At 50.6% G+C, this 22,891-nt stretch overlaps 1 protein-coding gene across 16 annotated transcripts in view; it reads right to left on the minus strand.

Moving 5' to 3' along the window:
• Positions 1 to 1,054: 1,054 nt before the first annotated feature.
• Positions 1,055 to 22,891, minus strand: part of AKAP13 (A-kinase anchoring protein 13) — a 335,196-nt gene continuing 313,359 nt past the window's right edge. For 14 of the 16 annotated variants that reach the window (XM_058736667.1, XM_058736669.1, XM_058736666.1 and 11 more), the window contains 14 exons: positions 22,711 to 22,836; positions 22,481 to 22,598; positions 21,529 to 21,777; positions 16,580 to 16,656; positions 15,404 to 15,585; positions 15,201 to 15,283; positions 13,046 to 13,240; positions 10,376 to 10,537; positions 9,808 to 9,878; positions 9,314 to 9,358; positions 5,976 to 6,026; positions 4,897 to 5,346; positions 3,703 to 4,036; positions 1,055 to 2,867 (listed from right to left, as the gene is read on the minus strand). In XM_058736667.1, the coding sequence (XP_058592650.1) occupies positions 2,818 to 2,867; positions 3,703 to 4,036; positions 4,897 to 5,346; positions 5,976 to 6,026; positions 9,314 to 9,358; positions 9,808 to 9,878; positions 10,376 to 10,537; positions 13,046 to 13,240; positions 15,201 to 15,283; positions 15,404 to 15,585; positions 16,580 to 16,656; positions 21,529 to 21,777; positions 22,481 to 22,598; positions 22,711 to 22,836 (2,193 nt within the window). In that variant the 3' untranslated portion in view covers positions 1,055 to 2,817. The remainder of the gene's footprint in view (positions 2,868 to 3,702; positions 4,037 to 4,896; positions 5,347 to 5,975; positions 6,027 to 9,313; positions 9,359 to 9,807; positions 9,879 to 10,375; positions 10,538 to 13,045; positions 13,241 to 15,200; positions 15,284 to 15,403; positions 15,586 to 16,579; positions 16,657 to 21,528; positions 21,778 to 22,480; positions 22,599 to 22,710; positions 22,837 to 22,891) is intronic. The other 2 variants (XM_058736663.1, XM_058736665.1) reach the window with 2 other exon arrangements.

A 22,891-nucleotide genomic window follows, 5' to 3' on the forward strand; every position in this document is an offset into this window, starting at 1 on the left:
CCACAGACAGCTCTCGTGGGGGTAGACAGTGGAATGTTGGCAAAGGCTGAATTATGGCAAACTGCAGGTTTTTACCCCCCCTCCACGAACATAGCCGATTGTCTCATAAATGAAGCCGACAGATGAGAGCGGTTAAAGTGCACATGTCACCCACCTGGGATGACAGCTTCTGAGATGATAGAAGTTTTGAGAAGGATGCAGCCTCCTTCCAGGAAATTCACTAGACTCTGGAAGGTTGTCTCTATCTGTCCCCCCAGACTTAAACGCAACGTCAGGCATCTGCTTTCTTGAGCCTGGTGGACAAGTGTGGTACCCTACCAGGGGGACACAATGGAACACCGGGTCGGAGCCACCCTGGCAGACAACCCCTTCTCACAGGAAACGAGGGCTCACGACTCGGGCCCCAGAGCGGCTCTCCAGGTCACAAGCACAAGCAGCAACAATCCAGGCAGTTCTGCAAGCACAACAACATCCCCCGGAGTTCAGTTTCATGGGGGAAAGAGGAGAAAGGCACGTCAGAGCACAGGTCTTAGGAAGCAGTTCTCTCTGTGCTGCAGACCACATTGTGCGAGAGGGCAGGCCAGGTGGACGCAGGAAGCTACTTTCCAATTCTGATTCCACACTGGTCCAACCACAATGCAACCGAGTGGAGTTCCTGGGGTATGGGGGCAGGTGAAATCTGTCTGGAAAAAACACCAGCCAAAACAACCAAAACAACTTAAACCTTCGAGCAGATTGGGAGTAAAAGGCACCTTCAAATCGCCATTGAGCTGGGCAGCAATGGACACAAACCCAGTGTCCATGGTGACTCTGTGGAGAGTACATGGGGAGGCCTGGCCTATGTGGACACAGAGCAGGAATGCAGGCTTCATCTGCCGGGGCCATTGCCCCCAGCAGAGTGCTTCTGGGGAGGGGGGGGGACGTGGAGCCCCAGAGGGGAACCTGAGTTGGGGACGAGGACAGACAGCCGGGCTCCATGTGGACCGGAGGAGAACCGTGGCAGGCAGGGCTGTAGCTCAGAGCTGTATGGGCTGGTGCAAGGAAGTCCTCTACCTTAGGGTCTTGGGGGGGGGGGGGTACATCGTAGTTCAAAAGATTAGTTGGTTTGGTTCTGAGAGTCTGTTTCTGAAGGCTAGATCTCCAGGACAGAAAGAGGCAAATGTAACCCACAGGTGGCATTTCTCGACTCTCAAGCAAGGAAGACAACCCTAGATCAAAGAAGGGAGGTGGGGTAGGAGGGAAGGACACGGACCCCTGCCCCAACCCTTAATTTTCTTTTGGGCCCTCAAGGCACTTGGACAGACACTGAGGAGTGAGCCGCACTGCTGGCTCATCAAGTTCCTCGTGGATCGGAGAGCTGAAACCGTTGGGCCGGTATGTTTACCCTTAACACACACACACACACACAAATAAATAAACAAATCTAAGCTAAAAATTTTAAAGCAGACCTCTTTCAAATAAACTGAAAGATAAATATCTCCATCTGCAAGGCCAGCTTGCAATTCATCAACAAGCACCAAGTTACAGATTTTGTTTTTCCAACTATGTTCTAAGACCCATGCTCCTGAGGGGCACTAAGCAGGAATCAAAGGGCGCACTGAAAGCACAGACTTTTCTAGGCTGTCCCCCTGCAGGGAAGCAGTGAATCCAGCAGGCACACGGGCCTCAGAGGGGACTCCACGAACTGTCCTGCTCCAATCAGCTGGTGACGAGCCTCGAGCAGACACGGATCACCCACAGTGGGGAAAAGAAAAAGACCAGGCAACATTCGTGGCACCTTCAAGGGGTGACCTACAACAACCAACAGACCTTCAGACTGGAAAAAGGTTTTAAGAGATCAAATTCTGCTGAGGCCCCCAAGACAGAATGAAAACGTTTCTGAGCCACACCTGGGCCAGTGCTTCCCTCGGTCTACACTGGTGGAAATTACTGCACACGGGCTGAACTCCTTCATCTGAACCTACTCAGCTGGTTGTCCTGGTAACAGGGGTGGGGACAACCTCGCTGCCGGAGCTGTAGCTCTTCCCTTGGGAGGGTGCCAGGAGGCTGTGGGTCAGTGACAACCAAAAAGTGTCACAATGCAGGAAAAACAGGAAGCCAGAATAGGATTTCTTTGGATTGGATGTTGAAATTAGATTTTTTTTTTTTTTTAAATAGCTGAAATCCCCAAATCAGGATGGTGCAGATCACGTACATATATATGCTTTTTGAACACATCACACCTTCTCTCACTGGTTTTCACAAACGTTTGCCCTTCCTTCCAAAATGAAATGAGAAATACATGCAAAAAGGGGTGAGGCGTGCACGGGGTAAGGTTCTGGGAAAACTGCCGCAGAGGACCGGGGGAGCCCCAAGCGCCCACACGCTACCTGAGCAGGCCGGGCAGCACTTTCTATGCCGAGCTGAGCCGGCACCTGCCACGGAGGGTGCCCGCTTCCGGCAGACCCTACGTGTCCATGCAGACGGGTACCGGTACGCACACGGACAAAGTCCCACTATCTGCTTGTCGGACTGCTGTGTCCCCCAAATAAAAGGCAGGGATAACTTCAGACCTTATTTGGAAACCTCTTTCGGCCTTTAGGAGTTCCTGACATGCCCCAAACCAGTGCCCGGACCACTGAAACATCCTCAGTGGAGCCGTTGGCTGCCACCAATGCCACCAGCCCCGGGCCTCCCACCCCACCCTGACATTCGAGACCATCTGTTCCTGGTCCAGGGCCCTGGTCTCCTGGCATGGGCGTCCACGGTAGGAGAGCACACCCAGGAACGGTAGGACAGTGGGGAGCTGGCAGCCATGGGCCGGGACAGAGGGCAGGGTCAGCAGAAGATCTCTTCACCCTCCGTGGGCACTTCTGATGTGGGGCCATCTGGGAAGGGGACACAAGGTGAAACTTCAGAAAAACTTGGCCTTTTCATTATACTCCCTTTTCTTCCTCCCCAGCCCAAGTTTCCACCCAGATGATGGCCTGGTGGGCGCCTGACCCCACTCGCAGGGTCTCCTTGACCAGTTCCGGGCATGAGGTCCTCTGACACCCTTCACCGCCTACTGCTCCCTTTAACCTGGCAAAGCGTCAGATCTGTTCACAAACAGGCCTGGAGACAGAAACTTTTCTCTGACCTCCCACATAGGTGGGAGGGAGTGATCCTAACAAGAAGGAACAGAGGGGGGTTTAGGGGAAAGGGATGTGCAAACAGGGAGCCTCATTTAGGGGGATTTAATCCCAAGCTCCGAGCCGGCAGGGACATCAGTGGTCTCTCTGAGCTTCCATCCCCTAGTTTCTCTCCAGCTGGCATCACCTACTTCACACACACAGCCACTTGGAGGATTAAATCAGATCTCGGGAAAAGCTCACCAAGTGCTAGTTATTGTATAGATGACTAGACTTAGACCGAGAGAAGCAGGGAAGACTTTCATCTTCACATAAGTGAGTTTCAGTCCCTCAGCTGGGGAACAGATGCCCCCAAAACGACACCCATGCTCTCTCCTTTGCACACGCGTGCACACAGTGGGTTCCTAGATGCCCGAGAGTTCGTGCCCCAGCGTCCTGTGCAGATAAGAGCAGGTGGGCTTGGGAGGTGGCAGTTCAGCTTTTACACACCTGAACGGCACCTTTTAAACCCTTCCCACGCTACCAAAATCCACCTGCCCTGCAGGATCCGGGGACACCATGGGCGCAGGGAGAGCTGGTGCATACGACTCACCACCAGACTGAGAGCGGCTTCCTTTATTCTTCTTTTTCTTCTCCTTCTTCTCCTTTGGCTTGGCTAACCCGAACAGGCGGGTGGAGGCGGAGGCAGGCACGGGGGCCTGGCTCGGACCCTCTGCTACTTTGTTTGTCTGGCCGGTGGAACTCAGTATGTGAAAAGGCCCCTTATCTTTGTGTGTCCGAGAGATGCTGTTCCTTTTTGGGGACACTGAGAGTTCTGAGTCCAGTGACCCTGATTTGGCTATCGCAGGTACAGACGGCAAAGGGGACTCCTCAGGATTCGGGAAGAAGGATGGGATCCTCAGCAGCTTGGTGTGTTGGTGAGACACCTGCACATGTTCAAGATGAGAGGTGTTAACCCGGGGCCCGCTCACTAAGTGCTGGCGGAGATCAACTGTGGGGGTCAGCCCGGTGTGCACCCACTTCCTCGGACCCCCGGCACTCGCTGTAAAAGGATTCAGGGCTTCCTTCCTAGCGCCCGCCCCCCAATATAGTACCTGGGTCAGTGTTAAAGGTACCACCCTTGATACCATTAATATTTTTAGTGCATGTACTTAATGTCCGCACCGGGAAGAATTCATAGTGTCTTGGGAGGAGGCAGCTCAGAAAGGAACTCCCATTCCCTGAAGAAAGGGGACAGCTGCTTCCCTGAAGACTGACACAGGGCTGTGGAGAATTACCTTAGGGCTGAGGGGTCCCCAGGGGGCCTGGCAGGTGCCAGGTGGGTGGGGGTTCAGAGGCCAAACCAAAGACGCCGACAGAAAGACGGTCTGGTTTGTGCGCCCCTGTGCTAGGAGCCTTGATGTACTGGGATGGGGGTGGAGTCCATCCCCGCCCTGAAGAGCAGCACGGAGCCACCGGCTGCCCCCACCATACATCTGAGTGCCTCTGTGGGACGCTGAACTGCCCTCTGGAAGACGCCACCCGAATTTCCTGTGGCGGTCCCAGATCCATCCATCAAACGCATGGCAACAGGAGTGTTGACAGACAGGCAGGTCCGTGTTCCAGAACAGCCGCTGAAGGCCCTGACACCCGCTCGGGTCGCCCCCGCACCTGCCCGCGGGGCTCAGCTCCCGCCCACCGGGCTCAGCTCGCTCCAGACAGGGCCCCTCCCGGGCCCCACAGCGCCCCCACCCTGCACGCAGGACAGGAGGGACCGGGCCCTTCCCCGACGCCGCAGCGCCCCCACCTGACAGGCGTCGTGCTCCGCCTGCCTCTGGCTAAGTCGCTCGGCGTCCCGGCGCAGCTGCTCCTGCTCCCTCTCCAGCTGCTTCTGGGCGGCGCGCAGCCTCTCCAGGTCGCACTGGTAGGCGCCCTTCTTGAACTGCAGCTCGTCGCGGTCACGGTCGAGGTCCTGGCGGCCCTGCCGCACGTCCTGCTCGCGCTGCGCCAGCCGCGCCTCGCGCTCCTGCAGCGCCCGCTCGCGGGCCTCCCACTCGCGCTCGCGCCGCCGCTTCTCGTCCAGGTGCTGCGCCTGCTGCCTCTGCAGGTTGGCCAGGTCCTGGCGCTGCTTCTCCAGGCTGCGCTGCTTCTCCTGCTCCACCAGGGAGCTGGCGCGCGACGAGCCGCGGCTGAGCGCGCGCTCGGCCAGCAGCAGCTTCTGGTCCTCGATGTAGCTGTCCTGCTGCAGCACCACGCCCTGCGGGGACACGGAGGAGCGAGGTGCGGCCGGACGCCAACGCCCCCTCGTTCTCGCCCAGTCGGGGCGACAGCCCTCCACCACCACCCTGGGCACTTGTCACACAGGAATGTCGGCAGCGCGGAGACCCAGCCTCGCAGAACTGGGTGGCTCGCTGTTGACACGGCCTGGGGTGGGGCCTTGTATTTTGGAGGCGGGACAAGGAGCAATTGGGTCTGTTACAGCTTCAAAGAAAAGGAAGGGAGCAAAATTTACAGATGATACCCAGCAAGTGCTAAGGGGTCCTCACTTGGGCAGGGCTGCCCTATCCACACACCACACGGAGATATGGAACATGGAAACTTACAATCATACTAAAGCTTTTCTGGACAGAAGACCCCCGAACCATGACAGTGCCCCACGTGCTTTGCAGTAAGGCTGCTAACAGCACCTCCAGTCTGCCATCATCAACTCTTAGAAGGTGGAGGACACTCCAGCCACTGCCTTTTGAAACCTTTCTCATCGTGAGAGCCAGTCTTGTCTTGACAGAGGGCCCCGCTTACCCACTAGCAACCTCCAAACCCCACACCAACAACACCCTTACGGTTCGTGTCAGAACAAGTGAAGGGATAAAAGAGAAAGGCCCGTACCTGCAACGTGCTGAGGAGTTCGTGGAGGTGAACAACACTCTGGACAACCTGCTGGAAAAGGAAGCAATGGCCACGTCACCTTGGGACCCAGTCTCAGGACCCAGCGCACCACGTGACGTCTGGCAACATAACCCCCCAACACACGGCAAGGTGCTTGAGTCTGAATGGGAGGTTTCCAGACAGAAAGCACTGGAAAGAAGCAGCAGCTACAAGTGCCTAAGAGATACAGAACAAGAACCAGCAAACAAACAACCGTAGGCAGGAAGAACATCAGCGCACATTAAATGCATTATAAAACGCCACCGGTCTAAACTGGTACAAGAATGACACACGTACAGGGTAACGAAACAGAAAGTCCAGAGCAAATCATGAGAACTTAGTATATAAGTAGAGTTTCTAAATCAATGGGAAAGGAAAGAATATTCAACAAATTGTTCTGAGAAAAGTGGCCAAGAAGTCTTGGGGAAAAACTGAGTGGGATCTTGGCTCACACAAAAAATATTCAAACAGATGAAAATGTTAAGTGTAAAAAAAGAACCATAAGGAGTTGTAAGAAAATAGAAGAATGTCTTCTGACCATGAAACAGAGAAGGTTTTTTGAAGAAGCAAAACAAGAAACCATAGATGCACTTTTAACGGTCACCATGTGAAATGGAAAAGAAAAAGGTAGGAACATACAGAACAGAAAAGTCAAATGAAAAAAAAAAAATCCTTGAATTGAAAAAGGTTCTTGGGCACCTGCATGGCTCAGTTAAGTGTCCGGCTCTTGGTTTCATGATCTCAAGGTTTGTGGCTCTGAGTCAGGCTCTGTGCTGACAGTGTGGAGCCTGCTCGGGATCTGTCTCCCTCTCTCTCCCTGCTCCCTGCTCACACACTCTCAAAATAGATAAATTAAAAAAAAAAAAAAAAAAAAAAGCAAGCTCTCATGGATCAATGAGAAATGAATACCCTCATAAGAATACAGGCAAGGAACATAAACCAGCAATATACAAAAGCAATACAAACGGCCAATTATATAACCAATTAAAAATGACTCACCTGAAATCGAATAGATGAAAAATAAAGAAATCCCACTCAAACTTATGAAGCCAACAAAACCTTAGTTAACAACTAACCCCTCCCGGTGCTGGTGAGACCAAGCCTGCGTGGAGGGAGGGGAGCATGCCACACACACTTCTTTCCAGAGCGCAGGGCAGTGTGTGGAGGGAATAGTCACTGTGTGCACAGGGCTGTTCTTGCTGCGTTGTTTGCAAAGCAAAAAAGTACAGGAAGAACTAACTAAACTACGGTCCACAACATAACAACAAGCAGCTGTTAGAGAGCGCGTCTGTACACATGTGCTCTGGGGAAACCCTTCTAAAGTGGGTTGAGAGGAAAAAAGGGCATGAAGCTTCTGGGGGGGGGGTACTGATATCAATTATACAAAACAATTTTTATAGTATTCACACCCACACAAAAATACACGTTATGTAGAAGAAAAGGCTACAAATATAAACCATTGAACAGCAGTTACTTCTCAGTGGTGGGATTCTTACTTTTTTTTCCTTTTTTCCATTACTGGACATTTTTCAAGCTTTCTACTATCACCACATATTCCTTTTATAATACAGTTGACCCTTGAACAGTGCAGGGGTTGGGATGCTGATTCCCTCGAACAGTAGAAAATCCACGTGTATATATAACTTTTGATGCCCCCAAAACTTAACTAGTAGTTCAGTAGTTACCATTAGTAACAGTCTACTGTTGACCTGAAGTCTTACCCATAACATGACAGTCAATTAACACATATTCTGTATGTTATATACTGTATTCTTACAGTAAAGTTAGCTAGAGAAAAGAGTGTTACTACAAACATCATAAGGAAAACACATTTACAGTATGGCACTGTATTTATTGAAACCCCCCCCCCCAAAAAGAAAAAAACCTCAAAACATCACATGTTAAGTGGACCCATGCAGTTCAAACCCACATTGTTCAAGGATCAACTGTACAAAGAGCAAAATACAAAAAAAAACTTAATTATCAGGCTTAGCTCTTCTAAAAACACTTTTTACACCTCTTTTTAGTTTATTCTTTTTAAAAAAAAATATTTGTTTCTTTGAGAGAGAGAGGGAGAGTGTGTGTGCATGTGGGAGGGGCAGAGAGAATCTCAAACAGGCTCCGCACTGTCAGCACAGAAGCCCAACATGGGGCTCGATCCCACAAAGCAGGAGATCATGACCTGAGCTGAAATCAAGAGTCAAACGCTCAACTGACTGAGCCACACACGTGCCCCTCACTTTATTCTTAATAAACAGAGGTCACCAAAGACAGCAGACTCTGGCTGGGGCATCTGCAGGGTGTAATCCATACTGGAATGCCTTCCTTCCCTGACCCTTGTCATGAAGTACAGGGAAGAAGTCACCGAATAAAAAAGAGCTAATTTTGCTCAAGCAGCAGATGACAGAGAGCAACAGTCTGCATGAGAGGAAGCTTATTTCATTTAAGAAGGACGCTCTGAGGGGAGTTCCTTCAGATACTGCAGTGTTTAGACCAACAAACTGAAAACATCCTTCTGTGTTTTAGGGGAAAAAAGGGGAAAGATTCCTTTAATTTAAAATTTTAGAAAAAGCTCCTCAGGGACTAAAGATCCTACATTAAAAGCAAGAAGAAACACGAAGAGCCTCCTGAGAGGGACAGCCCACAAAGCCACTGTCACGGACACTCCGGTCTGCTTACACACGCAGCACACACTCAGAGCCACGCACGGGTGGCCAGCGGGGAACAGCATTTGCTGAGGAGCAAGGAGAGGAGGGGACATGAGTGGAACAGGTGCAATTCTGCGGCCAGGTCAGCGGAACTCAGCTGAGGAAGGTGAGGAAAACTCATGTCAGAGGCTGCCCTCCAACGAGAGGCAAGCCACAGCTGCTTTCAGAGGGACGCACAGCCAGTGAAGAGTAAAACTCAAAGAAGGAAAGTCAACCCGAGTCTTTGCAGGACGGGAAATCAGTCCAAGTTGACCCGCCATGTTCCACACTTGTGGCTTTTGGTGCCAGGCCTGTGTGACAGGAAAGGAGGCCTCACAGCCCATGTTCACAGAAAGCAAGAGGCTGGCTTCTCCAGGACAGAGACACAGACAGAGGCCGTGCTGGGAGGCAACAGTCTGGTGAAATTCCAGGATGGTGCCCTGGGGCCCAGGAAAGGCGGAGGAGAGGGAGGGAGGCGGCGGCCGCGCTGGTTAAGTGCACAGATCGTAGCCCAGAGTCAGCTTGTTCACCACGGCACATCAGAGACGAGCATTCCCAGCCTAGCAATTGTAACAAAACCCTATTCTTACACGGAGCTTGTGATGCCCTTACCTCACTGTTTCTTTTAAGCATAAATACCAGGTTAGCATTTCCACCCTATAAAACAAAAAACACACATTACACCAAAAAAAAAAAAAAAAAAAAAAAAAAAAGATCCTGAGGCAAAAATAATATTCAATGTGCGTCTCAATTCTGCTCTGGCTTCCCTTTTTCATTCTTTTGCCCCACAGCCTCTCACTGCAGGGCAATGCAGATTTGGGGCCCCGTAAAGAGCTCAGGGTGGTGTGTGGCACTTACGCAAACCTCTGAGCGCCAGGCCAGAGGTGCGGGGGCCAGGAGCATAAATACGGTTCTGAGCCAGAAAGGCCGTACGGCCAGTAACAGGGGACTCTGAACTGTATGGTCTCTTGAAAAACGTGCTTTCCTCTTACAGTAGAAGTAACAGCAAGTCAGCATCCAAGACAAGATCGACACGGACTAGCTGCCAAGATTATGAATTAGGACAGGTGCTAAGGAGGTCTTAGATGGCAGATTTCAAAAAATACCTTTTTCAGACCACTGTCCGACTCTGTTCTTCTAAGATCTTGGCCATCCTCTCCCTCTTCCTTCTCGCCTCCTAAAGCAAACACGTTTTTTTTTTTTTTTTAAGTTGTGAAACAGATTAGGAAAGAAAAGAACACAATATACATAGCTTAGAGATATACTATTTCAGCATCTTATTAATGCCAAATGGTGGCAACTAAGTGATTATTAATAAGTTTACTGAGGCAGAAGAATTAGAAGCAGAAAAGAAAAACAAGTATTATTGGTCCTTTGGCCACACCTTAGCTGAGATCCCAGGAAATTATTTTTTATTACTCAAAATAAGCGTGACACTGAAAGAAACTGTGTTTTGGCAGCTAGCTGTTCGATGGGATTTCACTAGAACATCTATTGGCTGAAAGGGACCAAGGAGCTGAAGCTACCAGAACATACATCATTTACCTTTTTTTTTTTTTTTTTTTCCCTTTTCTTAAAGTAAGCTCTAGGCCCAATGTGGGGCTTGAACTCATGATCCCGAAAGAGTCACATGCTCTCCCGACCGAGCCAGCCAAAGGCCCCTAAATCATGTACCTTTCGAAGCATTCATCTGATGGCTGTCGAATCCTCCAAAGGTCTCTGCTCTCCGGGGCAAGGAAACAGGGCCAACCGTACCTTCCTGCTCAACAGGGCTACTGACAGCCTGCCCCAGTGTGCCTCCCAGGCTTCCACTCACCAAACCCTGAAGGATCTCCACTGGAAAAAAGGAAACATGCAAAAGCGACATTTCACCTTCCAATGAAAAAAAGAACATCTCCAGGTAGTACACAAGATGTACAGGGAGAGCATGATCAGAAAATTCCAGAGAGTGACTAGGTGACCCCCTTTGCTCAGAATGCGTGTCTTAGCTGGATTCTACTGGGAATTCTGAGATTAAACCTTTAGCCTTATTTATATGAGGCCTAAGAAACTTGAAAGGGCACAGGGAAGACAGAGGAATTTACTGGAAGGAGTGTGGCCTTCTAGAGTCTGTGCCAAATTAACCAAAAAGAATTCCCTGGGAAGTAAGATGGGCCAATTTGAGAGCAGCTAAAACTGGCAGGGTTGTGCCTGCTGCCACAGTGAGCTCAAGGGACCAGAGCAGAGATGTATCCAGATTCTCGAGTCTGTGACTAGCGAGGCCTCTTTTCTAGAGCCAGTGTCCCACGGAAAGGAGAAAGTGCTTCCGGTGGAATAAAATTTCAGCAGGAGGGGAGCAACAGAGGAGTAGGGGGAGGAGGGAAACAGAGGCAGGGAATCTTGTAAGATAAGCCATCATATTTTTTTAAAAAACCACACAGAAACAAAGAGTCCCACGAAATGAGAACAGGTATCTGAACATAAAAAATTAAGAAACTTATTTCACGTAAAAATGCGCAACCGGGAAACCTCAAAGTCAAATCTCACACAAAGCTAAGGAGAGAGAGCTAGAGAAGGAACGCGGGGCGTAACTTCCCTGCGGGTGGTAATGGCATATCAGAAAGCCACGTTCATAAAGTGGACAAGCTACTTACAGTGAGGAGAGGACACAGGCAGGGAGGAACCCAGGCAGGAATCGGGAAACACAGACTCAAACAAGTGGGAACAAAGAGAAACAATCATTTTAGAAACAGGAAGTACAAGATAGGAGCAAACAGACCCAACAGAAAACAACTTACCAGAAGGGGGCAGGATACTGGAACTTTAAAAAGATGGGAGAGAAAAAGCGTGAAGAGAAAGTGACAAGTACTGAGGACAGGCGGAGACAGCCCAGCATGTGGGTGACCCACGTTCTTGAAGGAGAAAATCAAAGCACCGGCATAGGGAAGATGCTACAAACTATCCTTTAAGAATACTTTCCTGAAATCTGCAAACTCTGAAGCCACACCAAATTAGAACCCTGAGAACCTGGGGACATCAACCCAGAAAAACCCCAACACTAAGGCCTGTGCTAGTAACATTACTTGGATTTCGAATAGGTAGTTCTTTGGGCACTTGGCAGATGGCACATGACTTCTATGGGAAGAATCGAATTCTGATCACACTCCGGTGGCAACGCGCTAAGTCAGAAAAAAAGGAGTAACATTATTTAAGAACAACTGAGATACCCAAGGGGAGGAGACATGAACCCAGGATTTTCTATCCCAGCAGAGGAGCAGACTTTCAAGCTCTCACTGGCACAAATTATCAACAGTGTGGAAGCACACAGGGTACTGTCCTCGCGAGCCTTTCCGGAGACACCTACTGAAGGATGAGATTCAGCCATCCAGGATGACAAGCCACATGACAAAGAACCTCAGCAGCAATGACCGTCCCTACTGCCCAGACTGTGGTCTTAAGCTATCATTTCTTGCTACCAGAAACATGAGCTTCTTAGAGACGTGACTCTAGGCCTGGGCAGAAAACAAGATGAGCCTACAACATCTTAGTATGCCAAACAGCCAGGCAGCTCTCAGAAAGTACTGGGGCCGTGGCAAAACGACTCTGAAGCCAAACCAAGAGGTGCTGGTTGGCAGAGAGAGGACACTTGGAACTTGTCATAAGGATAAGTGTTATACCGACTGGAACCCCATCAAACAGGTTTAAATTCATGAGTCTACAGTAAGATCTAAAAAGTTGCGGTCACCTTTAGAGGGTGACCACAGATCAACTCACTATCCTGAAAATTAGTAGATAAAGGGGGAAAAAAATCAAGTATTTATCCTTTTATCTTCCTTTTCCTCTATGTTACAGAGAAGGAGACGAGGAGCTATTCTTGCCTCTGATACAAGAGCACGGCACTAGGAGAACGTGGCTCACCGAAGGGATCACGGCCGAGGAACTAAGCCTCTTAATGTAGCCGTGGGTGTGAAGCAACTAGGACAGAGGAGCAGACGCCCTGCCTGAGTAACAGCCAGACCGTGAGAGATGCTACAAGTCAAAGAGCTCAGGTTCTTCAAAGGAAAAGTGTGTGGGAAAGAAAGAAAGGGATGGAGGGAGGATTGGAAAACAGGACTCTGGAAAAGCCTAACAAAAACCACACGCAAGACTATCGTGTCTATGAATACGCCTGTGGCCAGAAAACCATGGGCCACGGGCCTGGGTAGCCGTTACAAGGATGTTCTTCTGATAGTAATTTACTAAACAAAATTATTTGTTTTGGGTTGTTTTCTGTATTTGTGCTTTATTTTACAATAAAACAGTAAAAGCTGGCAGATAATGTCAGAGCATTAACCACTTTGGGAAGGGATCAGGAGGGGTGATTACCCTCATTTATTGCACTTTTCATTAAAGGTCCTCCTTTGAGTGCCTCTTCTGTGTTGGAGCGGAAGAGGACTCTAGAGCTGTGAGTCGGGGAGCACTCCTCAGGCAAGGGAGTGCTGCACTCAGTCATGTCCCGAAAGATCATCTCCTTCTCTTCCAGTAGAAGAAGGATCTGCTGGTCCTTCTGCTGAAGTTGTTCTGCAGGGGACAATGGAGAAAAGGTCTGGTCACTTGACTGGGGTTTAGGAAGAGACGACCAAGACATGGGCGCCACCTCGTGGTCATCACTGGGACAACAGAGAACACAGGTCCACCCCCAACCCCCCTTTCCTTCATGAAGGCAATTTCTATCCTGGGTCTTTCCAGGCAAGATCAGATCTTCTGACATAACAAGCATGAACTTTGTTGGAAACACTCCTGCCTCCTGTGTATTTCTCAACCCACTCCTGTCTGCATCTGCTCTTTCCAAGGCAACCATTACTGACCCAACGAGGCCTGGTTTCACGTTTCCCCCGTTGAACGGTCTCCCTCCCTCACTTTGAGGACCTCACTGGTTCTCCTCCTGCCACCGGCAGTGGAAGACCAGGCTCCGTCTGGGCTCCATCCTACACCTCACACACCTCCTTCTGGGGATCTTCACTGCCATAGCTTCAATGATCTCCCACGTGCTGGTAACTCACGCAAAGGACCCCAAATCCTGCCCACTGATGAGCACCAGACCACTGAGTCCCACTGGCCTGTGGCTCTCCTCACTTAGATGCCTAGTCCTTGTCAGAAAGCTCTTTTCTCCATTCTTGCCGTCCCTCCTCCTCCCTCCATCCTTCAGCTTGGCCAGTGGGTGCCGTCCCACACGCACCCTTCTCCGCAGGAGTCTCCTCGACGGGCCTTCCACTCCTGGGGGCTCCCCCACTCCCTCCAGCAGATCTCCCACTGGCTTCAATGCCAAAGAAGGCAATTCAGGCTGAAATTTTGCTACACAAATCTATCATTTCCTTGTTGCTGCTCAAGCCTTGGCACCTTTCCAGCTTCATCCCCATCTCTTGGCCCCGACCCCCCGGCACACCAACCTGCCACTCCTCACCAACCCTCAGTCCTCTTTCCTCTTCACCTAACCGTGCCTGTCGTCTGGTGCAGGAACTGCTTTGAGAGTCAGCTCACGTGTCAAGCTGCTCTGTGAGTCCCCACAGGCAGGATTAGGTCCTGCATCTGTATGTGCCTGCGGTCCAGTCCATCATTTGTGCCCGTCTTCCCTGCTAACGTGGGTTTCCTGACAGCAGGGGCTGCTCCAGGAACCTTTGCACATCCCACTCGCTAGCACCTAACAGTATACCTGGCTGAGTGCTTCAAACACATCTAGAGAAGGAAGTTTTCATCCCCGCCGTGCTCATCATGGGCTGATAAATCAGGTGCAACTCTGGCTTCAGCCTAAATCTGCCATTTTCCCCCCTCCCCAAAACACAATGTTATCGCTTTGTCCAGCTTAAAGGACTAGCTGGACTCCTCGGGTGCTTACATTTACCTGAGTCGGCCTTATTTCTACCCAAAGCACAACACTCAGTAAGCACTGGCAGAGAGAGGGGAGCCTCTGCTGTTGACAGGTAGGGGAGACTTCTCGGCCATGCAGCACATATGTGACCCTGGACTGCTTGGCCTTCATGGGCCTCAGCTTTCTCATCTGCACAATGGGGATGAGCATATAAGGATGTCGACAAGACTACACGAAACAGAAGTAGAAGTCGAACATCATCAGTGAGCACACGTCTCCCAAAACCACCTCATAACTCATTGTGAACACACATCACAGTGGCAGGAGTAACTGATAAAAACAGAGTAACTGGAAAGCTCCTTTCCTCCAGTACCTCTCTCTCTGTTTTAATCTTAGACGTGACCGTGAATTTTGGCAAATTCTTCTGCGACAAAGTACAAAGAAGGCCAACTGGGTTCCAAGAACACGGCCAGTGAGAAAAGAGGATGTCCCCTTGACCTGGTGTCGGACCCCTTCTGACGGCCATTGTACCGGCACGCTGGTCGGTTCCAATCTGGCTGCTCCTCTGTCAAAAGCCATTCACTTCCTGTTTTGAAGTGCATGCTGGGACGGCAGCCTCCGCACCTGCACACATGGCACGCGCACGGCCCCAGACGCTGCCAACAGCCTCACCTTTTAATTCCCGCGCTCTGCTGTCCAGCGCCCGCTTTTCTTCCTCGCTCTCGCTTGGAATTCCCTCGTCTTCATCTCTGTTCCTGACACCAACACAGCACAAAACGGATCAAAGACCCGCACGAGGTCAGTGACCCCAGTCGCTCCCTGGGGGGGGATGAGGTCAGAGGGGGCCGGGCCGGGCGCCCCGGTGTTTTGCTTACAGGGTGTTGATCGTGTCCTGGATGATCTGAATCCAGCTGTTCCGCTCCTCTTTGGAGCCGGCGTGCACTTCCACCATCTCGGGGTCCCTCATGCCCATGCTGATCAGGAACAGACCTTTCTCCTCGTGCGCTACCTCTCTCACAATCAGCTTCTTTAAAGAGATCACTGTTGACTTCTGGTCCTGGAGAAAGGGGAGACGGCCGACATGACAGAGGCAGGCGACAGTCTAACTCTCAAGAACAACTCTGATCTAAGGCAAGACCAGATGTACGATCTCACGTATATGTGGAATCTAAAAGAAAAAAAACCCTAAAAAGCCCACACCAAACTCCTAGAAAAAGAGACCGGACCTGCGGCTACCAGATGTGGGGGGGCAGGGAGATGGTCAAAAGGTACAACCTTTTGGTCAAAAGGTACCAGTCAGGAGAGGAGCAGGCACGAGGGCCGAGGGCTACGGCTAACAGTGCTGTATGGCACACACAGAAGGTGCCGGGGGTTCTTATCACACAGGTTCCCATTTATTTCCCTCTTCTCTTTATACTAGATCCCTAGGAGATGATGGGAGCTGAGCTTACTGTGGTGAGCACTGAATAATGTATGTAAATGGAACCATCACTCTGTATGCCTCCCCCAGGGACGTACGTCAGTTTTTTCTCAAGACTGGGGAAAAAGGGCGTATGGTTTAGCAAACTGTGGCAGATTTAAGATCAAGAGAAGTATCTCATCATTTACATTTTATCAAACAGAAAAAGATTTCCAAAAAAGAGATAATAATTCGTATGTCTACAGGATCCAGACATGGTGTCTACAGGATGAACCCTTCTAGGTTCCTCTGTGAATCTGTCTGGCAACAATACATACTGGCACGATTTACAGGGCATAATGTGCAAGAAATACTCCAGCAACAGATTTCTTTAGATAGAATGCCCAAGACTCTAAAAGGGACTGTGAGGGAACAGAAAAATAATGGGGTTTTTTGGGGGCGGGGGGGGAGGGGGATGGCATGGAGACAGAAAATTGCAAAGGTATCTGAGAGATTCCTCAGAGGAAGCTGTCCTGAGCAAATTCATTTTGAGGGGGCAGGAGAGCAGTAATCCATGGTCAGACCCAATACCTATTCCAGCTGTTTCAAACATCATCAATTACAAACAGAAGACACCAACAATTCAGCTTACCAATGATGCAAAGACGTATTTCTGGTCTTTTTCTTGAAGGAAAACTAAAATGTCAGTAAGGAGAACTGCTTGAGCCTCTGGAAAATGGGGAAGGAGAGAAAGAACAAGGAGTACTTAGTGGTGAAGCACGGTCAGAGCACCTCTATTAGGGGACAGTTCAGCAACCCACCCCACACGGCAAGGCACTCGGGACCGACAGTACACTCCGCTCCTCCAAGGTGACCGTTTAATATTTTTGCAGGAGCCATATGTGGTCATTAGCTTTTCAGAGGCATTTAAAAAAATTTTTTTTTAAGGTTCATTCATTTTTGAGAGACAGAGACGGAGTGTAAGCGGGGGAGGGGCACAGAGAGGAGGAGACACAGAATCCGAAGCAGGCTCCAGGCTCTGAGCCGTCAGCACAGAGCCAGACGCAGGGCTCGAACTCACAAACCATGAGATCATGACCTGAGCCGAAGTCAGACGCTTAACCCTTCTGAGACATTTTGAAATAACAGCAGCTATCACCAAAGCCATATCTTGAGAAAGCTTGAGTACGCAGTTCCGGAAAGATCTATCCCATAAGGCAAGACTTTAAGAATAAAATACTCCTGGGACACCTGGGTGGCTCACTTGGTTGAGCGTCCGACTTTGGCTCAGGTCGTGATCTCATGGTCCCTGAGTTTGAGCCCCGGGTCGGGCTCTGTGCTGACAGCTCAGAGCCTGGAGCCTGCTTTGGATTTTGTCTCCTTTTCTCTCTTCCCCTTCCCTACGTGTAACTCTGTCTCTCTCTCAAAGATAAATAAAACATAAATAATAAAAAAAAAAAAAAAAAAAAAAAAAGAGTAAAATTCTCCCAGAATAAAGTTGGGAAGGACTTTAACAGATGTCAAATAGTACCACATTCCACGACATCCTCGACTTTTGATCGTAACAATGGAAGAGGCGTGGGAGAGCAGACCAGAGAGCCGCCAACAGCTGATGGATAAAAATGCCTCAGTCTAATAAAGGTGGGCTTCCCCCCCGCCCTGCACCCCAGGAGAACAGAAGGGCTCTGCGACGCCCTCTGGTTTCACAGGTACATGTGAACACAGTGGCTCTTCCCCCTGCTCCAACGTCTCCTAGGCAACCTCAACCTCTGTCTAGCATGGACACAGCCAGCCCTCCCTCTCAACTAAGACAAAAGTCAAAGTAACTATCCACTTGGATCTAGTAACCCAAAGAAAGCCACACACTCTTGCTGTGTTGGAGTTCGAATTTTCCATTCCTCCCGTGAGGACAAAGTCTGGCATCTCTGGAGATCAGCCATCTACTGAGATCTAACCCAGGCTGGCCCCCCTGTGTCTTCTTTTCCCTGGAAGGAGGGCCTATGATTCCTTGGGAAAAGAATGGGGGCTTCTGCAGCCCCCTTACAGGTGGTCAGGTCCCTTCCGGCCTTTCCTACCACTTCCCACGACTGGAAGCCCCTCCCCATGTAATTTACTACCAAGCTATACAGAAAACAGAAGTTGAGGCTCCTGGGTGGCTCAGTCGGTTAAGCGTCCGACTTTGGCTCAGGTCATGATCTCTCGGTTTGTGAGTTCGAGCCCTGCGTCGGGCTCTGTGCTGACAGCTCAGAGCCTGGAGCCTGCTTTGGATTCTGTGTCTCCTCATCTCTCGGCCCCTCCCATGCTCATGCTCTGTCTCTCTCTCAAAAATAAATAAATGTAAAAAAAAATTTTTTTAATAAAAAAAAAAGAAAACAGAAGCAAGGATGTCTGATTCCTGGGGAGGTACAGTTTTTTAGCTGAGACCACAGGAATTTTCTATGGACTACTAATAGTTTTGACAAGTTTCTTGAAGTTTACTTTTAAATGATTCAGGTGTCGGGGCGCCTGGGTGGCTCAGTCGGTTAAGTGTCCGACTTTGGCTCAGGTCACGATCTCGCGGTCCGTGAGTTCGAGCCCCGCGTCAGGCTCCGGGCAGATGGCTCAGAGCCTGGAGCCTGTTTCCGATTCTGTGTCTCCCTCTCTCTCTGCCTCTCCCCTGTTCATGCTCTGTCTCTCTCTGTCTCAAAAATAAATAAACGTTAAAAAAAAAAATTTGAAAAAAAATAAATAAATAAAAAATAAATAATTCAGGTGTCTGCCAAAAAAGAAAAAAATTCCAAAACACAAGTTTCAACTTAGTTGGATCCTAAGGTTTGGATCCGGTGGGTCGGAGAACACTCGTCCCATTCGAGGGGTGCCCAGCACCGTATTGGCTGTTCTTGGCACGAGTGTGCCTGGAGGAGGACGACTCTGCACCAGCCCCTGTCCCTGCTAGAGGCACCTCGGGCCACAGAAGCCATCGCTGGGCCACAGCTGCACTCCCCCAGCCGGAATCTAGGAGCTTTCGCTTTGGGGGTGAACACACAAAGTGCCATGTGCAGGAAGGAGTCAAGTGCGGGCTCCAGGCAGCAGCTCTAGGAAACTCAGGTCCTTATGAAGGAGGCAGGCGTTTCTCAAGGGCCAGGCTGCCTGAAGACGGCCCCAAGCAGCCAATGTGGGCAGAGGCCTGAAGCGGGCTCTCAGAGCATCGGAGTGTGGAGGCAGCCTCAGGGATCACAGAGTTCAAGTTCACCACGGAGCAGGGACACACATGCTGGGGGCAGGAAGGGATCCTTCTTTCCTCTGAAGCACTCCGGTCCTTCCTCCTCACGCTCCTGCTGGAGCTCCGGCCCTGTGCGCTGGCCCCGAACCCCTGCGGCAGGGGCTCTCCTGTCTCTGTCACCAGCCTGTCCCACTGCTGCTTCCTCACCGCATCCCCTGTCCAATGTGTTCCTCTCCTGCTGAAAACCCTCACTCTGGAACCCACTGTCTGTCCACCCTGATCAGCAGCATCGGCTGTGGACGTCTCCATCCTGACTGCGTCCCTCTCTGCCGCCCCAAACCAGGCCATCCTTCACGACTTCATCCTTCATAAGTAAGTTTAATGCCGCTCCTCACCGCTTGCCCCCGGCCTCGTCCAGCCCTTTTTTCCCGCACCCATCAGACTGCGGAGTGAGCACGTCTGCACAGACCCCAACCTCTGAGCAGGGTCGCTTCATGCACCTCTGGAGCCATGCGACTACCTGGGACATCTTTGCTGTTTGGTCCAAGCGTGGGGACATGTCAGTGAAGGACGCTAGGGGGCTGGCCGACAGCAGTTACCCACGGTGTCACGGACATGTCACAGACGAGAGAAAGGCACAGGTTTCATCCCCAGCCTTGGTCTTAGGCCAGCGGGGCTGTGCACTGGGCAGGCGGCTTGCGGAAGCCGGCATGGGGGCGGGCAGACTCAGTGCTGCTGGGGAGGTCAGAGCCGCCGTAGGGGCCCAGAGAGCGCAGGTTCGATGAAAACAATTATTAAGCAATCAATCACAAGCACAGAGAATGAACAAACCTCATGATAACTTCCTTAACTTGATGTAGCCGATCTTTTAAAAGAAAAGAATTAAAACCCAATAGAAAATTAGGGTTAGGGTTAGGGTTAGGGTTATGAAAGAGATAAAGATCATCAAGTTTAATAATCCATCGAGTCGACAGGAGTTAAACAGAACAGTTCTCTACGGTCCTGGGACCTGGAAGGTCCTCTACCACCTGTCTTCAGAACAAGTGACGTATTTTTAATCTCACACACTCTGACTTGGTACCTGATGGCAGTTCCACTCCTTGCAACGGACACCGGAGGCCCCAGCTCCAAATGTGCTGCCCATTTCTGTAGGGGAATCTGCCCTCCTTAACAGCTTGCGTTTTTATAGTAATCTTACACTCGGGATTTCTGCTTGTTTGTTTTCTTGTCTTTTGAAACTGCTTTATTCTTTAATTTTGTTTAATGTTTTGAGTGAAAGAGACACAGAATTGGAGGCAGGCTCCAGGCTCCGAGAGGTCAGCACAGAGCCCAACACGGGGCTCAAACTCACAAACCATGAGATCATGACCTGAGCCCAAGTTGGACGCTTAAATGACTGAGCCCCCCAGATGCCCCCCTAAATTGCTTTATGAATTTCACATTATATAATGAGCATCCTGCCATGAGATCGGGTGAAAGTCCCCTGCTGTCAGGACCTTACAGATTGGGTCAAAATACAACATTTAATTAGAAGCTGGTCACAGGCGACCCACAAGAGACAAGTGACACCAGAACGTTGACAATGAAGGTTAAGTGAGAGCATGAAGTTTAGGAAGCACGTGTGTCTTCCTAAGGACTTCAGGGAAAACATCAGGGTCAAAGGCATCATGATGGTCATGGAAGAGGGTCAGTGCTCAGTGCCCGCAGACCATGACCGAATGGCATTTCCCTCGGCCATCTCACCACCTCCCCAGTCCTGTCCATCTCTTCTCTCACCCTTGCCTGTGGCTCCCCGAGCCTCTGGCGCACGTCCCGCCCACACTGCCCGACGGAACTGCCTACGTTTGCTGGAGGCACACCACGTTCACCGGCCTCCAGAGGGAGGGCCGGGGCTCCCCTTTACTAGCAACTTGTTCCTTCGTTTTCGTGGCATTTTCCACGCTAAGATTTTTTACTGTGTGCTCCGCTTTGGACGCCAGTGCTGCTGGGCCTACCCCCACACTCCTCCTGCGAGAGCCACACCGCCACACAGGCCCTGGCGCCAGCTCCCCCTCCGCCTCCCACTCCGTGGGGCCGCCCCTGGCACGCACGCCCTCGGCGTCACCGGGACCAGGAACGGAGCAGGGCCACCTAGATTTGCTGTTTAGAATCTTCCCCCTTTCCCCCCTTTTCCCTAACTTTCCTTTTTATCCTACTGGAGTTTAGGACCTTGTGAGCTATCTCGGCCTGTCCTTTCTGATAGAAAATTAAGAACGATTTGAGGGCGGCTGCTCCCATGTGATGTGTGGATGCGGCTCCCTAGGACAAATCAGCCAGTGACTGCTAACAAAAGTACCTGAAGTTTTTTTGCTTGCTCTTGTCTGACACACGAACAGACTCAGACAAAAAGCGAGCCTTACCTTTCAGCCTTCCTGCCGCATTCTTCAGAAACACACTCCCGTCCCGCACAAGCTTCTTCCGCTTCAAATCTTCCTTGGCAAACATCTGGCCACTCTTCATCCTCATGATCGACTTGCTATCTGTCTTCGTATAAATCTCATTGAGACGCACTTTCTTTTCGTAACTTGCCACCTTGCTGTCTACAGCTCCAATCACATCCTTCACCAGGCTGAGGGACTGAGCGAGATCTCCCTGCTCCACCTCATTGTCTTTGAAGGAAGAAATAGTTTGTTTTTACTGGATCCTTGCAGCCAAGGTAGACGGGGGGAAGCCTACCTCCCTGCTCCACCGTCATTTTCCCTTCGGGGGCATGCTACCAGAGCGAAGCCAACACACCAAAGGTCACGTGCCTATTCCTGTCGTAAGGTTAGTTCTAAGTAAAGTTATACGTTTTCATGGACACAGGCAACATGCAGTTGCGTGCCGTATCCTAAAGTACAAGGAACCAACAATTTCGGGGAGGGAGAGGAGGATCAATTTTTCAACTTATGTCTTTGTTTTACCTCATCTTCAATGTAACTGCCCACTGCCCAGGGGCAGGGGGGAGAGACAGAGACAGAGACAGAGACAGACAGACCAGTAAGTCCCGAGAAACAGCAGCAGGTCTAGCACTTAGGGAGAAAGCTGGTGGGAACCAGCCCCATCCAGTGGTCAGGGAGAAGGTATTCTGGTTGCCGATTCCAGAGGAAATCAGGAAGCGGTTCTTTCCCTTCCTGCTGTGTCATCCACCACAAGTCTGGCGACCCAGCATTTCAAGTTTTCACTTAAGAAACGGGTTTTTAAGGTAGAACACAGGATCTCTTTTGGACGTTTGAGAGCAAGCAGGAGCTCTTCACTGGGGCCTCTGGAGACGCTGGACATAGGAAACAGTGCCCCGGCACCACACACGACTGGCTGAGGACAGGGGCTCACCTTTGGTACACTGCAGGATCCTCTGGAACAACACCGGGTATTTGGTGATCCGCTGGGTCACCAGCAGTATGCACTCCGGGATTCCCAGCCTCCTCACGACGGAGCTGCTCATCTTCTTCTGCAAAGGACAAAACGGGTCATCAGGAACTGCTCAAGGGGGCTGCGGCTCAACGGACGGCAACACAGAGCCCCGGACAATGATGGGGGTTTTCCACGTTTCACACCGATACCTTCACAAAGGCCTGAAACCGCTTATCCTTGGTGTAAAGGTCTTTAAAGTAGTTTACAGACTGGTTGTGCTGCCCACAGAACTTGCCGTACGTCTTCTTCAAGCGCTCTGCGTTCTCCCCTGAAAACTGCAGAGAAAAGAGAAGGGAAGTCGTAAGTCGGGGTGCTGACGTTTTACCCCCA

Source organism: Neofelis nebulosa, chromosome 7 (genome assembly GCF_028018385.1).
Source record: "Neofelis nebulosa isolate mNeoNeb1 chromosome 7, mNeoNeb1.pri, whole genome shotgun sequence".
Lineage (NCBI taxonomy): Eukaryota > Metazoa > Chordata > Mammalia > Carnivora > Felidae > Neofelis > Neofelis nebulosa.